Here is a 16104-nt window from a genome sequence, read left to right on the forward strand (position 1 = left end):
TTTTTCCCCCACTACATGGAATGACATTTATTTTATTCAAATATATACATGCATTTTTGCTTTAACATTTGTGACTAATATTGTATAAGAACAATGCTAGTGGCCTTAGCTTCTCTACTGGGACCTGCACACAGCAGGAGTTAGGTATTTATATAATTTTTATTTGATTTTCAAATTAATAGAATTATAAAATAATTTAGTGAACCTGAATAATATTTATGCAAAATACAAAAGGATATAGGTGATTTCATTGTAGTCTGTATTTCTGCAATTTTATATTCAAAACAGTAAATGAACTTTTTTTAAAAACAGAATTCCTTTAATTTTGGATTGTATGCCTTTCACATCACTGATTGGCAGATAGACTTCTTGTTATTTAGGTAATACTCAGCTGCCAACCTGCTAATGAACATGTATGCCTCTTGGATTCGGGCTGCTGAGGCCTAGGACCTGTAGGTAACTTGAGAGATCTGTAAGACGAGTAAACTTTTAAACTCAGTTAAAAGAAACAAATAGGGATGGAGACTAAGTTTCATAGTTATATTAGAACTAAGACTAACAAAATATATACTTAATTAATGTAAAAATCCCACATAAATGCAGCTATTGTTTGTTATTAGATCCTTTATTTTCAGATTATACTGATCTCTTAATTACCCTTCATTTTACTTACATTAGTTATAAGGGAATTGTCTCTGAATTATTGACTGAGTGATAATGTATCTCTGATAATGGACCTTATTTATTTACAAGTAACAAATGGTCCATAGAATTATAGATTTTTCCTAAGAAGCTTCTAAAAATGGAGAGAGGCCCATGCCTCTAAAATTTTAGTTGCCTTCTAGCGAAAATGGCACATTGGCTTTTATAAAATCTGTCTTGACTCTTTCCTGAGGTACAGGAGGTGAGTAAGGAAGGTTCCATATTTACTGTGAAAAGTTCCCTCTTGTACAGTTAACTTGTCCTTTACTGGGAATTGTCAGACTCTTGTGACAGCGATTGTGAAGGTGCTTAGGCCTCTCCCAACTGCTGACGGTTAACTGTTTTGCATAAAACAAACTAAGATGGCAAAACAGCAACACCCAGATTCACACGTGTTGTAATAAAGTGTGTCTCTTGGAAATATGTGTTCTAGCTAGAACTGCTAGAGTCCCTTATGAACATTTTCAACACTTCCATCTTGTTCAAATAAAATACTACTATAGATGAAATCAGGAGCTTAGAAAAGACGGGAGGAGTTTTGTTACAGATTCCTGTTAACACTCTCCTTTTCAGTTTCCTTAGTACCTTAGCCAACTCATCTGACCTTGGCCAGGTCCTTATTTTTACCAGCCTCTGACCTCTGCATATTTTTCCTTTTGTGTATCTTTAAGTTTTCTTACTTTTGGTCCACTTACTACTATTAAAGTGTTTTTTTAAAAAATTTTTTTGGTAGTAGTTGTAGATGGACAGAATGCCTTTACTTTATTTGTTTACTTTTATATAATGCTGAGGATCGAAACCAGTGCCTCATGCGTGCTAGGCCAGCGCTCTACCACTGAGCTACAGCCCCAGTCCCTATTAAAGTGTTTTTTAAGAGTCTCCTCCTGCTGAGCATCATGGCACACACCTGTAAATCCCAGAAGCTAGGGAGGCTGAGGCAGAAGGATCTCAAGTTTAAAGCCAGCCTCAGCAATTTTGCGAGGACCTGAGCAACTTAAGGGAGACCCTGTCTCTAAATAAAATATAAAAAAAAAGGTCTGGGAGTGTGGCTCAGTGGTTAAGTGTCTCTGGGTTCAATCCCCAGTGTGTGTGGGGGGGAAGGTCTACTCTTCATTAAGTCAGAATTTTTCAGCTTTATGTTTAATATTTTTGAATATGTATACCTTGCAGTTTACAGTATTCAAAAATAATTGGAACTAACTGTGGGTATCTTTGGGGTTATCAGTATATTCTTAAACTCAAATACTTTTTAGAAATTGGGAGGTCATATTGAGTGAATGCAGTATACTTCCCTCACTTTTTCTTAATGTCTCTCTGAATATCGAACCTTTGTAATATTTGATGACTCATTGGCTAAACTCAGAGCCTTTACCAAGACTTTCTTGGATAGATTCTCATTTAACACTATTCTTGTGCAAAATAAACCAAACTATCGGCAGTCAGGAGAGGCCTAACCGCTGTCACAAAAGCCTATCAATTCCCAGGTAAGGACAACCTAACTATACAAGAGTAACTTTTCATAGTAAGCATGGAACCTTCCTTACTTGTCCGCTATATCTTGGGAGATAACCAAGATAGATCTTTCCAAGACAGTACTTATCAGTCTCCATTGGTCTTTGTAATGGCTGCATAGAATGTTATGTCATCATTTTTCAGCCATATTCAACCATGTTCCTATTGAGGTTTCCCCAGTGTTTCAGTATATATTCTTTTGTATTTACCTTTACTATGTTATTTCTCTATAGTTGAGTCTTGAGAGAGAGATTACTGACTTGAATGGTATACACATTTCAGATTTCAATTACTAAATTACTTTCTGAAAATGGAGGCCCATTTTTATATACTCTCAAAGCAGTGCAGGAAAGAACCTTCTTATTGCTTTCGAAGCTCTGGATATTAACCGGCTTTCTAATTTATACCAGTCTGACAGGGGAAAATCACATCTGATTGTTATTTTTAATTTGATCTGGTTACATCTTTTCGTATAGAGATTTAGTTTTTAAACTGCCTATTGATTTTTAGCATCTTTATATTGATTTCATTGTTCTTCCTAAAGGATGACTTCCAATTTCCTATTTAATCTTAAGCTCTCAGGATAACTCATTAGTTCAGTTGTTTATGAAATTAATTCAAATGGTTTTAAAATTCTTCTTCTTGCTTTAACAAATCATTTAAAATATTACTTTTCATTTTTTCACCTGGATCTTTGTGCCATTAAACAAATGTATGTTTGTATAACACTGATAACTATTATTTCACATATTTTGTAGCAAATCTTACTGAGGCTTTCCTCCTGTGTTTCTTCTCTGATGTGTAGAGCGTTGCTGTATGGTGGAATGCGGGAGTCTCAGCCTGAAGCAGAAATCCCTCTTCAAGACACCACTGCAGAAGCATTCACAATGCTACTCAAATATATCTACACTGGGCGGGCGACACTGACAGATGAGAAGGAGGAGGTGCTGCTGGACTTTTTGAGCCTGGCTCATAAATATGGATTTCCAGAGCTGGAGGATTCTACTTCTGAGTATCTCTGCACCATACTTAACATTCAGAATGTCTGTATGACTTTTGATGTCGCCAGTCTCTACTCACTTCCCAAGTTAACTTGTATGTGCTGCATGTTCATGGACAGAAATGCTCAGGAGGTGCTCTCAAGTGAAGGTTTCCTCTCCCTTTCCAAGGTGTGTTGTTGTTTGCAAGTAGTTTGTAGGCATGCATTGTTTTATTTATATGGGTACAGTGGCAATACAATAATGAACTAAAAACAAAAAATAAAGAACCTCTTTGATACCAATGATATCAGTCTAGCCACTTGCTTCTGCTTGCTGGGACTGTAGATCAGAGAAGAAGAGAAGCTAATTGATTCTGTTTTCTTTTAAGAGTCTTCTGGCAAGTTTTATGTGCAAAAGAGACTGTGCTGTTGGGTGATTGTTTTCAGGATGATGACAGCCAAATAGGGTCCTTTGTGGTACTGCATACTACTTCTTGGTTTTGTATTTCTCTGACGGAGAGTGCAACTAATCATTCTTTAAAAAAAAATACATATGTATATATTTTAGTTGTAGTTGGACACAATACCTTTATTTATTTATTTTTATGTGATGCTGAGGATCGAACCCAGGGCCTCACATGTGCCGGTCAAGCACTCCACAGTTGAGCCATGACCATAGCCCTTAATCATTTTTTTAGCAAGAGGGAAAATTGATAAAGAAAGTCTGATGAGTCATTGATATATTTAAAACACTGCTTTTTTTGGGGGGGGGCTGGCTCAAAATTCACTATCATAGGTAGAGTAAAACTATTTTGCTCAAGTCTTTTAATTTTCAAATGCCAGATGTATCTTATTGATTTACAAGTGTACGTTCTCCTAAAGAACTTGTTATGTATTGAGAGCTCTTCACTTGGTCACTTTTCTTCCTGCTATTTTAAAAAAGACAGGTACAGATGTATTGGAGAGACCATCTAGTAGTACAAGGTACCTGGGCAGGAAGGAAAGGTGCTACCATCCTTTCTTATTATTAAGGCAGCCATAATAAGCAAGTGGCATAAGGAAAGATGAAGGTCAGAAGGAATTATCTAAATATAAGTGATATCTGCAGTTCTGTAAAGCCTAGGCTGGCTGATTGTACACATGGTTGGTCTCTATCATAACTGGATTTTTCCTTTTTATCATTTTCAGACAGCACTTTTAAACATTGTGTTAAGAGATTCATTTGCGGCTCCTGAAAAAGATATTTTCTTAGCCTTGTTAAACTGGTGTAAGCACAACTCAAAGGAGAATCATGTGGAAATCATGCAGGCTGTGCGTTTACCTTTGATGAGCCTCACTGAACTTCTCAATGTTGTGAGGCCCTCGGGACTATTGTCTCCGGACGCCATTCTGGATGCTATTAAAGTACGGTCGGAGAGCCGGGATATGGACCTCAATTATAGAGGCATGCTCAGTAAGTACCTGGTTATCCTAAATTCACCAAAAGTTTTATTTGCATCTTTTGCCATTTGTAGCTACTTGCTACAAAACCGTAGTGCAGGTATAAATGGTATATGTAGGGCTAAACATCTCTAGTTCCTATGGAATATCTTTCCTGTTATTATCTATGAATTCTTCCTGAGATTTATTAGACCCCCACATGAATTTTTCTAGTCATTCCTGGACAAATTTCATCTATTCCCCAGAATATCAGAAATCATTTTTCTGAAAAGCTGCTTTGCATCCTAAGACCTTTCTTCTCTTCCTCCATCAGAGAAGTACTTAGTACATGCTGTGTATATATTTTGGTATTACAGACATGGAGATTCTAAATAACAGCTCTGATATTTAACATTGATACGGCATTTTCAATACTTATGTGGTAAATTTTTTTATTAGTGAAAATAATAGCAATTAACACTTATCAAATGCTTACTGTGCAGGGAGAACAGGTCCTTCCAACCTGACCATTTAGATTTCATAGCTCTTTGTGAGGTAGTTCTTATGTTTAATTAATTTTACAAATGAGAAAGCACAGAGACATTAGTAACTTGCCCAAGGTCACACAGAAAAACAAGGAGCCAAGAATCAAACCTATGTAGTTTGACTTCAGAGTCTGTGTAAGTAACCACTAAATTATGCTGCATAAGTGTGAAAAAACAGTCTCTACCTTTGATCCTTTTAATTTCATTGTGATATAAGATATAACTTGCATGGAAACTTAAATACAGTGTTCAAGAGGGTACATGCTATGCCATTTCAGAGAGAGTGGCTTAGAATGAGGGAGATTTCATGGAGCTTATGAAGCTCAAGTTTGATTTGAATGGCATCAGTTTTGGGTGAATTCAGGTGGGAAGACCAATGAGGCTAATTAGATAGAGGTTAGAGCATTTGAGGGGCCACATCTAGAAGAGCCTGATTAGAATAGAAGGCTTATGGGGCTAGAGTTGTGGCTCAGTGGGTGGTAGAACACTTGCCTAGCATATGTGAGGCACTGGGTTCTATCCTCAGCACCACATAAAAATAAGTAAATAAAAGTATTATCTATCTATAACTAAAAAATAATAAAAAAGAATAGAAGGCTTATGTTGATTAATAATAAATTATGTATAGGTCATTTCAAGCCAAATCATGGAAGTCTTTGAAACTGCTTGGAATGTCCTTGTTATGCATGGGAAGCGCAGAGGGACAGCAGCAGGTGCACAGTTGAGGTCTGGGCAGATTGATCTGTGGTGCTGTCCTTGATGATTTGGAATAGGGAATAACTGAATTTAGGAAAACCAGTGAGGAGGGCTTTTAATCTGTACACAATTGATAACAGTGTTATACCAGGTGGTGTCAGGAAAAAATGGAAAATAATGGTTGTATAGGAGGGATATTATGGAAAAATATTAGATTTTAGTGATTCAAGGGATTTAAAGTTGGGTACCAAATTTAGGATAAAGTTAACATATTTTTTTCAAATTGAAGAAGCCAGAAATTCTGAGGCATTATTATTTTATGTACCACAAAGAAAAGAATACTGCCAATTAAATCATGGCACTCCATGATATCCTAATTTCAGAATTGTTGAAATTTGAAAGACATTCCTTAGAGTTAATGAAATATAGGCTGAGCTTGGTTTTTGATTTATTGCATTTGAGGGTTTCTGGGACATTTAAGCTGTAAATTCTGTCTAATGTTAGTCATTTCTCTAGTGATCTCTTCCTTGACCATGGTGTTAGACATGCTTGAAATACTGATTGATCTTAAACAGGTATCCTTAGCCTGGATTCATCTCCTGACTCATCAGATCTAGATTTCTTTTCACTAGGCATAGACAAAAAGTATTGATTTTTGAGGCCAGACAAACTTTATTTCTAATCCTGAATTAGTCATTTACCAGTTATATGATCTGGTAATAGAAGAGTTTTACTTTTGTATCTCCTACTATTGTTACAAGAATTAATTGAAATAAAGTGTACAAATAATGTGCAAAAATAATGTGTGTATAGAAAGCTCAATATAGAAAGCCATTGTGGTAGTGTTGATATGTTCTTCCTCAACATCTGTGTGGGAGTTGTCCCATTGATCACATTATTTTAAACATATTTGTTTACATGTCTTGATCCTTGAAGGCAGAGATGATCTTTGTAGATCTCATTGATCTTTGTGTCATTACCATTTAACACACTGAATAGCATATAGCAGACTCTTGGTAACTGAATTAAAAAGAAATATCTGATAGGAAGTGGAAACACATTACTGTTGTTTAGGAAGCAGTCAAAGCTGGTGATAAAAAGAATTGAAACCTGGACTAGAATATAGAGAAAGAAATAAAAATCAAAGTCTGAGACATGGGGAAGACCTATGGCTAGGGGCCATACGGTAGAGAAGGAAGGGTTGGAGAGGTGGAGAGACCACTGAGACAGAGGACTGCTATAGAGACTGAGGGGAGAGCTTTTATATGAAGGGCGTGGTTTATGGCATCTCATGATGCTTGGAGGTCAAGGCCAGTAAGAATTGAGAGGAGGCTTTGGCTGTAAAGTTGTGAGTTGGTAAGTAGTCTGAACGGAAGCCTGGCTACACAGGGAATTAGGCCATGTATGTTTGAACAGACAGCAGATAGGATGTGTCAGCTATCTGATATGTAGGGTAAAAGGTGGTAGAGAAATACTGTGGTAGTGGCAGAAAACAGGTTGGGAGGGTCCAGGAAGAGGTGCTGGCTGAGGATCAGCCTTGGTTGAAGTGTGGGTGGATGGAGGGTGGGGTAGTAGTTAATTTTAGACTTTCAAATCCTTGTTGTTGTATTCTTTCTTATGGAAACTCCCTGCCATCCCTTCTTGTTCTAGATTTGATCTGAGCTGTTGATAGGACCTTGGAATTGGATTTGTTAAGGGGACAGGCTTAGGACATGGCTGCAGGAATGAGGCGGTACTTTGGACATTTCACATAGTTACTGGTAGCTTGGATTTGCTCAGCTGGTACAAATAGGTATAAGATCTGCATTGTAATAAACCCATGAGATTACCTGTGAAAGGCATAATCAGCCAGGAGAGGCACTCGGTTATAGAATGATGCACTGATTATGATTATTGTTCATCAATGTTCAATTCTTCATGTTGGAGTAATTCAGGGGGGAGCTCCAGGAACAGATAATGTAAATGTTTGGTAATCTTTTATCTAGCTTCTAAACTTGAATAATGATTAAATAGCAAGCTGTTTTTTTCCCTGACTTTTCAAGTGTTTGAATAGTAAAATCAATAATATAAATACTAAGGAGGCATAGCATAAAGATGTTAATTATTTTCTAAGTCATTATCCAAACATTCATGTCGTCGTCGTTGTTGTTATTATTATTAAAATTTATTTTTTAGTTATAGGTAGATAAAATATTTTATTTTTATGTGGTGCTATGGATTGAATCCAGTGCCTCATGCATGGTAGGTGAGTGCTGTACCTCTGAGCCACAACCCAGCCCTAGCATTATTATTACTTTTTAAAATATTTATTTTTTTAGTTGTAGTTGGACACAATACCTTTATTTATTTATTTTTAATGTGGTGCTAAGGATCGAACCCAGGGCCTCACATGTGCTAGATGAGTGCTCAACCACTGAGCCACAACCCCAGACCCCCTAGCATTATTTTTTATCAAATTTCTTCAATTAGGAGAAAAGTTCTAAAGTTTCAGAATTGTTTCTGATGGTTTGAAAAAATAGGTCTGCTTACTTTGGAATTATTGACAGAATTTATTTGTTTGGTTTGCTTCTCCCTGGCCCTATGTTTTGTGTCTTTAGGGACTTTTCATGAAATGGAAGGAGGTCCTACCTTGGGGACAGGAGCATGGACTGTAATGCTTTTTCTCTGAATTCATTATATTTGATTAGTACAAGGTTTAATTCTTAAAAATGCATGTCCTGAAGCTTTTATAAAATTAAAGAGATATTTTTTCCTCCTTAAAAAAAGAAGATCCAGGGGATATTTTTAACTTACCAGTGATGACTGGTCTTTCTGGAAAGTAGTTTAGACTAGTTTTATGCATATATAATGATGAGCATTTATCTATACGGCTGGGAGAGAGAAATTAACTTTTTAATGAAATTATTTTTTTTCCTTAGGCTATTTGAAATACCTGTAACATCTCAACATTTGGTTTTATCTTGGCTATGGAGAGATTTCTGTCTTGAAAGTTAGTGCTTTTTCTATTAAGGCTGAGCTACTTTGTTTTGTATATATCAGGCTTTAGACTTTGGGAAAGAGAACAGTAATTTCTTGTTTCTGCCTATTTATAACGGAGCTACATCACAAATTCTATTTTCAAGATTTTTGTATTGGGCAAAAGTCAATTTATTGGTGTGTGTGTGTTTAAATTTGTCCGTTCACCCTGTGCCTGTTTCCATAGTTCTAGTCATCAGATGGGGAGCTTTGCTACTGTGATGTTCTAGTTGTTTACTTGCCTAGGCTCCTATTGGACTGAAATTCCTAAGGACTTAATTATGTCTTTTTTGGTTTTTTTTTTGCATTTTTCCAGCACCTAGCATAATCCCTGAATATAGACTTTTAAAATAAATAAATGAATCCTTTCCTGATTTCTAAACTAGAATTTGCTTCATCATCACAGAAAGATAGTGAATACTGAACCTATCATGCTTTTAAAGCTCTTGGACTTTTGTTGCTGTTGTATCTTCCCAGCTGTAGTTTGTTGTGTTGTGGAAATCCTCTCAACTAGGGATTCGTGAATTGTCTCTAATGAGCCCCTCTCTGCAGAGGTATTTAGTGTGCATAGTTGTTCTCTTGTCTCATGAGATGGTGAGCTCCAGAGGGCTGGGTCCAGGACAGCAGGCACATAGTAGGCAGCTCAGGTCTTGTCGTTTTTTGTTGTTTAAATAAACAGAATGAAGTTCACATTTAGTTCTAGAATCTTTCTAGGTAACTATCCAAAGTTACCAAGTAAAGTCAGTGCCTAAGCTAAAATAAAAGTGCTGGACTTCTGCGTCCTGAGGCCAGTACTCTTCCTTAGTTTCTCCTGCTGCGGATCTTTTAAATTTCCACTTTGTGGTGTGTTCGAGTACTAGTATTGGTGAATGTGGAAAGGAGGCCTGTAGAGAGTGGGGATAATGGAGAAAACTAAGGTAAGACAGGAGTTGTTAAGAAAGTCATTTGTAATGCTGTGTTTGTTATGGGGAGTATCATAGGGAGGAGGATTCACACATTCTTTAGGGAAATCAGGATGGGGGAGTAGAAGATGATTTAGGTGACAGAATTGGGTAAGGAGATTCCATTGAGCAGAGAACTAAGTCTGGATCCATATAATCTATTTTGAAGCTACATGTAATAGAGAGTCCAATAAAAGTTGATGAAGAACAAAAAGATATTAAACACACAGGATACTACTCCAGCACCACTCAGATTTTGGCACTATGTATCTAGGGACAGGTCCTGCCCCATTTTTCCTTTCTTACAATTGATTTGTTTCTACTAGTATAGGGTTTCAATAATTTTTTTAGTATTTATAAAATTCATTAAAATTATAAGTATAAAGGAAATCATGACTTCTCTCTACTATCTTATTTGTTCCCTACCAGCTTGTATTTTTTGAGAACTCTTTTCTCTACCAATAGAGGTTACTAAGAAAATTCATGGTTTGGATTTTTTATGATTTGAATTTTTTTCATAATCACTTTTCCTACTGAATTCATTATTTAACTGTAGATTTTTCATAAAATACTGGGAGTTATATTTTTTCCAGAAAGATACTCAGTCTAGTTACCATGAGAGAATTTCCACTTGTATAAGTGTTCTCCATTTTGAAGCAAAAGATACTGTCATAGAATGAATCTATCAAGAATGGCTAGAAAAGTTCTCAAGTACTTTTGAAATGAACTTCAAAAGAAGATCTGTACTTGTGAAAGAAATTTCATTTCTATTTAGACTTTGAGTTACAGTCATTTGAAACTCTTGTGCCTAGTGTATTATTCCTAGCTTGATAAATTTTACTGCTGAAGAACTTTATGTTAAGAGAAAATCAAAGGTGGCATCAGTCTCTAAATCTGAAAGCTTGATGTTCCCCTCTTTGGCTTAAATTTATCTCCTGGTGGTGTCAGAAATAGAGGAGATGGTTCCAGTGGTCAGCAACCACAGATTTTGTGCCTCCACATTTTATTCCCAGCAAGGAGGGACAAAGTGGTTAATGATATATATATATATATATATATATATATATATATATATATATATATATATTTTTTTTTTTTTTTTAACCAAGTGATTAATGATATTGAAAAGCACAAATTTGAAGCCTTGTTTGCTTGCTTATAAAGTACTTCATCTCTAGATTGGAGGGGTCAGAAGGACCCATCTTGGTCTGATTCACCAAGTCACTCCCAGTGCTGCTTTTTACAGTACCTGGTATCAAATGAGTTCTCATAAATATCTTTTTCTTTTTTCTAAACTTTTTTTTTTAGTTGTAGGTGGACACAATACCTTTATTTATTTTTACTTAGTGCTAAGGATTGACCCCAGTGCCTCACACATACTAGGTAGGTGCTCTACCACTGAGCTACAACCCCAGCCCCTCATAAACTTCTTGATTGAAATGAAGCCTATGTACTTACACAGTACTTTAGCATATGTTGCTTGTAGTATAATTTTGTTTTTACAGTGACCCTAGGAGATGGGTTAGAAAAAGATTATTTATTATTTTTAGATAAGAAAACACATTTATCTGGGTATGTTGACAAATACCTAGAATCTCAGTGATGGTGGAAGCCAAGACCAGCCTTAGCAACTTAGTGAGACCCTATCTCAAAAATTAAAAAGGATGGGGATGTAGCTCAGTGGTAAAGTAACCCTGGTTCAACCAAGAAAACAGATTTAGAGAGACTAAGAAGCCTCACTGAAGGACAGTGAATAATAGGGTCTGAATCTCAAATCTAGATTTTTTTTTTTTTCACTTTAAAATTCCACTTCTTGGGCTGGGATCATGGCTCAGTGGTAGAGCACTTGCATAGCATGTGTGAGGCACTGGGTTTGATTCTCAGCACTTCATCTACAACTACAAAAAAATATTTAAAAAAAATCCCAATTACCATTTTTATTTTTTTAAAAAATCTGTACGAGATTGTTTCTTTCCTCTGGGTCTTAAGCAACCTTGGAGGGAAGTGGGGGTTAGAAAGAGAAAAGGTGTGGCCATGCCATCAGAAACCTCACAGGGAGGCAGCACAGCACTGTGTTAAACGTGGGGCTCTGCAGACAGACTGCCTGGATTCTGACCTCAGCTTTGCTACTTGCTGGTTGTATGACCTTGGGCAAGCAAGTGCATCTAACTTTTCTCTGCCTCCATTTCTCATCTGCAAAATGGATGTGTTAGAAGTACTGTTCTCAAAGGATTTGGTATTTGTCAAGTGCTTAGAACAGTGTGTAGCACATAGTATACGCATTACACAAGGTTTGTTAAATGAACAGGAAGAACGTGCATGATTATCGTAAGCTAACAGACCTTAGAAAGTCATCAGTCTGTGCCACTCAGCTTCTGATGGCAAGCAGCTGAGAGTGATTGCAGTTGTGGTTGCTGCTTCTCCTCAGTCTCAGGCTAGTTGCTTAGATCCCATTCCACCCTCCACTTTTCAGCTGTATTTATTGTCCTCTTCTGGAGCCACGCTTTTTACTGGTCCCCATTCTAAATGTTTTGAAAAACCAATTTTCCAAGAAATGTGCAGTGGTGAATTACTTACCATCTTTCCCCTAACACTTTGATTATAGCTCACACTTTACCTTTCTTCAAATCACACAGCCAAGACATATGCGTGCCATGAGGATTTGGTGTTTACTTACAGTCTATAAACTTGTATAGTTGGCTTATTGTGTGTTTTTATATATATGTTTAATAATAGTAATGGCAGTTTTTAAGAGCATACTATCTGCTTTACAAGCATCACCTCATTCAATCCTTAAACAGACAGGGTAGTATTATCCTCTTAAGAAAGTGAAGTTTAAGAGGGTATCTTCCCTGAAATGACATACGTGGTTAAAGGTGGAGCCATGTCTAAACTGTGCCTCCTCAGCCTCTTAACATGCAGCCTCTTTTCTTTTTATGAGAGTGTCAGTTTTAGAATGTTAGTATCTGGGAGACAGGTTCCAGAGCTGTGGAACATAATTTGCATAGTAAACTTTGAAGTCCCAGGCACAATAGATGTTTAATAAATCTGATATTGGAGAAGGGAGAGAGGGATTAATAATAATCATAATACTGATTTTGATGACAGACTCTGAATTTTCATTTAAAAAAATTCTCAAGTGAGGTGAAATATATTTTCTTCTAGACGTAGTCTTGGTTTTTAGCTAGATGAAGTGATCTAACATGTCCATGTGTGTCTCTTAGCTATGCTACATTGGAACCCTTCTTTCTCTTCTCTTATTAGATGTCTGACCTGTTTGCTTTGCTTTTGTATGTTGCTCTTAGTCCAGATGGCAGTACAGGTCATTCTACGTGCTATCTTTGTCCTGTAAATCTTAAATTAAAGCTACTAACAGAATGAATTCAGCAGAGATGATTGGTTTATCCCAGTACATGCCTTTTCTAATATTATTAACTTTTTCTTAAAAAGATTTAGTTCCAGGCACATCGTAGGTGTGATAGTGACATTTCATTAGAACTTTGGATATTGTCTTAATCCTTACAGATCTTCTGTATCTTCTACCCTCATAGACTTGTCTATGCCATTTTAAAATTAAATGCAGATAAGAGAATCATTTAAAACCTAGAATTTTATCTTTCCCCCCAAAATATAGAATTATTTAATAAGTAACCATTAACCTTGCTTTTTCTATTTTTAATTGAAGTTCCAGAAGAAAACATCGCAACTATGAAGTATGGAGCCCAAGTTGTAAAAGGGGAGCTGAAGTCTGCCTTATTAGATGGTGATACTCAAAATTATGATTTGGATCACGGATTTTCTAGGCACCCAATTGATGATGACTGCCGTTCAGGCATTGAGATTAAGCTAGGCCAGCCGTCCATTATCAATCATATACGGATACTCCTGTGGGACCGGGACAGCCGGTGAGTCATTAGAGAGAAATGGATATTTATGTTTGATGGAGGTAACCTAACTTTGTGGCCATCTACTTTGGTTTTACAGATTTTAATGATTCATTTTAGTCATCATTCTGATGTTTATCTTGAAGCTCCTCCCACAGAACTAGCTTCAAGATAAACATCAGAATGATGACTAAAATGAATCATTAAAATCTGTAAAACCAAAGTAGATGGCCACAAAGTTAGGTTTTTTTGTTTTTTTTTTCCTACTTAAAAAAGTAGTGAATATGTGTTTATTGTGGAAAATATCAAGAAGTACTCAGAAGAAAATAAAAATTGCTAGTAATCTTTCCACCCATTATTCAGTTTTGCATGTATTTAACTAGTGTGTTTAAATCGCCTAGACACACACACACACACACACATACTCATAACACCTGCATATATAGTGTTACAAAATAAAGATAAAGATAGGATTTACAAAAGTTAACTTCATTTTTTAATTAATACATTTTAAACATTCTACCTTTTTGAGGATATTCCTCTAAAATGTTACTTTCAATGGTAGTCTTATATTGTACCTTTTAGGTTAACATTGTTCACTCAATTCCTTACTTTTGGATATTATAACAACCTTTTACATGCATTTTATCCTATGGATGAAGAAATTGTCTTTTAGTATGTGGATAAATATCCTCCTCAAAACAAAAGAAATTTGTGAAAAAATTTGTTGTGCTCCAGCCTGGGACCCATGTTCCTCAGTGGTTTCAGGATTCTGCCTTCCAGCCACTGGGATACTTTCACCCACAGTGGCTTCTAGGGTCCATCCATGATGGCAGAAGTATCAGAACTGAATTGTCTTGCTGCTGCTTATCATTGACCTAAACCCTCCCTCCCAGGAAAGGGGCCCTATTTTTGCCTTTTTGGCCTGGTCATGAAGGGCTTACTAGTAATGGTGATGATGCCCTGAAATCCTCACGGGGCATAGTGTGTTTCTTCTGCAAGGCCACTGCCCTCGCCTCTTGGGCTATTTGAGTCATGTATCAGGGAATCTCTCTGAGATGAGCCGGGATTTGCAGGTGTGTGGATGGACAAGGTCCCTGGGTTATCACTTTTGGTTTCCTTTTTATTAATATATATCCTGACATGTGTCTTGGTGGATATGATTTGATGTTTAATTGTAAAAGTGGAGCTAACTCACATCTCATTTCCAAGAGTCTCTGATTAATAATAACAATATAATGATAATATTTATATGAAACTTTTCATTACTTGTATGTGGTAGGCATAGTTCTAAAAGCTTGAACATTTGCTCATCTAATTAATGATGAAATTAGTACAAAAGTACAAATTAATAAGATAAATGGTTTGTGTGTTTGAAACACAGAGTACTTATCATTGTTTTCATAATATTAAAATAGGCCACTTTGTTTAAATATCTGTGTTATATTCACTGGGGTTTAACTTTACCATGGAACTGTTTGTTGTTCTTTTCTCACAAAAATTGTTATTATTATAAGCAGAGGTGAAAAATTCAAAATCTTAAGCCAAAAAGATTTTGACATGTTGTAAAATTATATCCTGGATTACTGATAACCTAGAGAGGTTCAATAAAAGGTTATAACCAGTTTGAGACTGAGTGATAAAATGAATGGGAGGTGAGGGTACAGCAGAAAATGAGGGGATGACACAAAATAAGCTGACCTTTTCTGGTCACAACTGTAGGTTGCAGGCTGACATTTATGGTCACCTAAATCTTCCAAGATTGTTCCTGTTGATATTACAGTACAAGTAATAACTGCATCGCAAATTTAAATTTGGCTTTATGACAAGGAATATAGATTTGTCGAGTATGGGACCAGCATGTAATGGTGCAGGGTAGCTGACTTGGGGAGGATGATGGGCTATTTTCATTACTGCTAGGTTATTAGCTGGCTAGGTTTAAGTTGTATCCAAAGGAAACACTCATTATCTCTTCACCCATATCATTTATTTTTTTGCAGGCTGCATGTGTGTGCTGGATGGTAGGAGACAGAGAGGCGGCAGGATATACACTAGCCTCTGTGGGGAACCATTCCAAGTTGGCTTTCCCCCAAGAGGGGAGGGCTAAGCACTAGGCCAGGGACTTAGTGCTTCTCTGTTTTCTTTTTCCTCCCCTCTCTTCTCCCTATCAGCTCTATTAATCTGCTAATATGGTGTGACCAAGACATCCTGGCCATATTTGAAAAGGAACAAATGTCTTGCTTGCTTTTGATATTTACTGAGCTGTGGTCCTTGTTCTTAAGCAGTTTGTGATTTGATGAGGCAGACAGACGAGCTGAGAGAGAATTCTAATACACTGTGGTGAATGATACAAAAGAGGGATATACGTAATTTTCATTGTTATAAAAATTTGTTGTACAGAAAATACAATT

The 16104-nt window shown here is 36.5% G+C and overlaps 1 protein-coding gene across 1 annotated transcript in view; it reads left to right on the top strand.

The window, feature by feature from the left end:
- The window catches only part of Btbd9 (BTB domain containing 9), a 415087-nt gene that overhangs the window by 41929 nt on the left and 357054 nt on the right, over positions 1 to 16104 (top strand). The window contains exons 3-5 of the mRNA XM_026383694.2: positions 3020 to 3383; positions 4382 to 4646; positions 13495 to 13714. Of these exons, the coding sequence (XP_026239479.1) occupies positions 3020 to 3383; positions 4382 to 4646; positions 13495 to 13714 (849 nt within the window). The remainder of the gene's footprint in view (positions 1 to 3019; positions 3384 to 4381; positions 4647 to 13494; positions 13715 to 16104) is intronic.

This window comes from Urocitellus parryii, chromosome 8 (assembly GCF_045843805.1).
Source record: "Urocitellus parryii isolate mUroPar1 chromosome 8, mUroPar1.hap1, whole genome shotgun sequence".
Taxonomy (NCBI): Eukaryota; Metazoa; Chordata; class Mammalia; order Rodentia; family Sciuridae; genus Urocitellus; species Urocitellus parryii.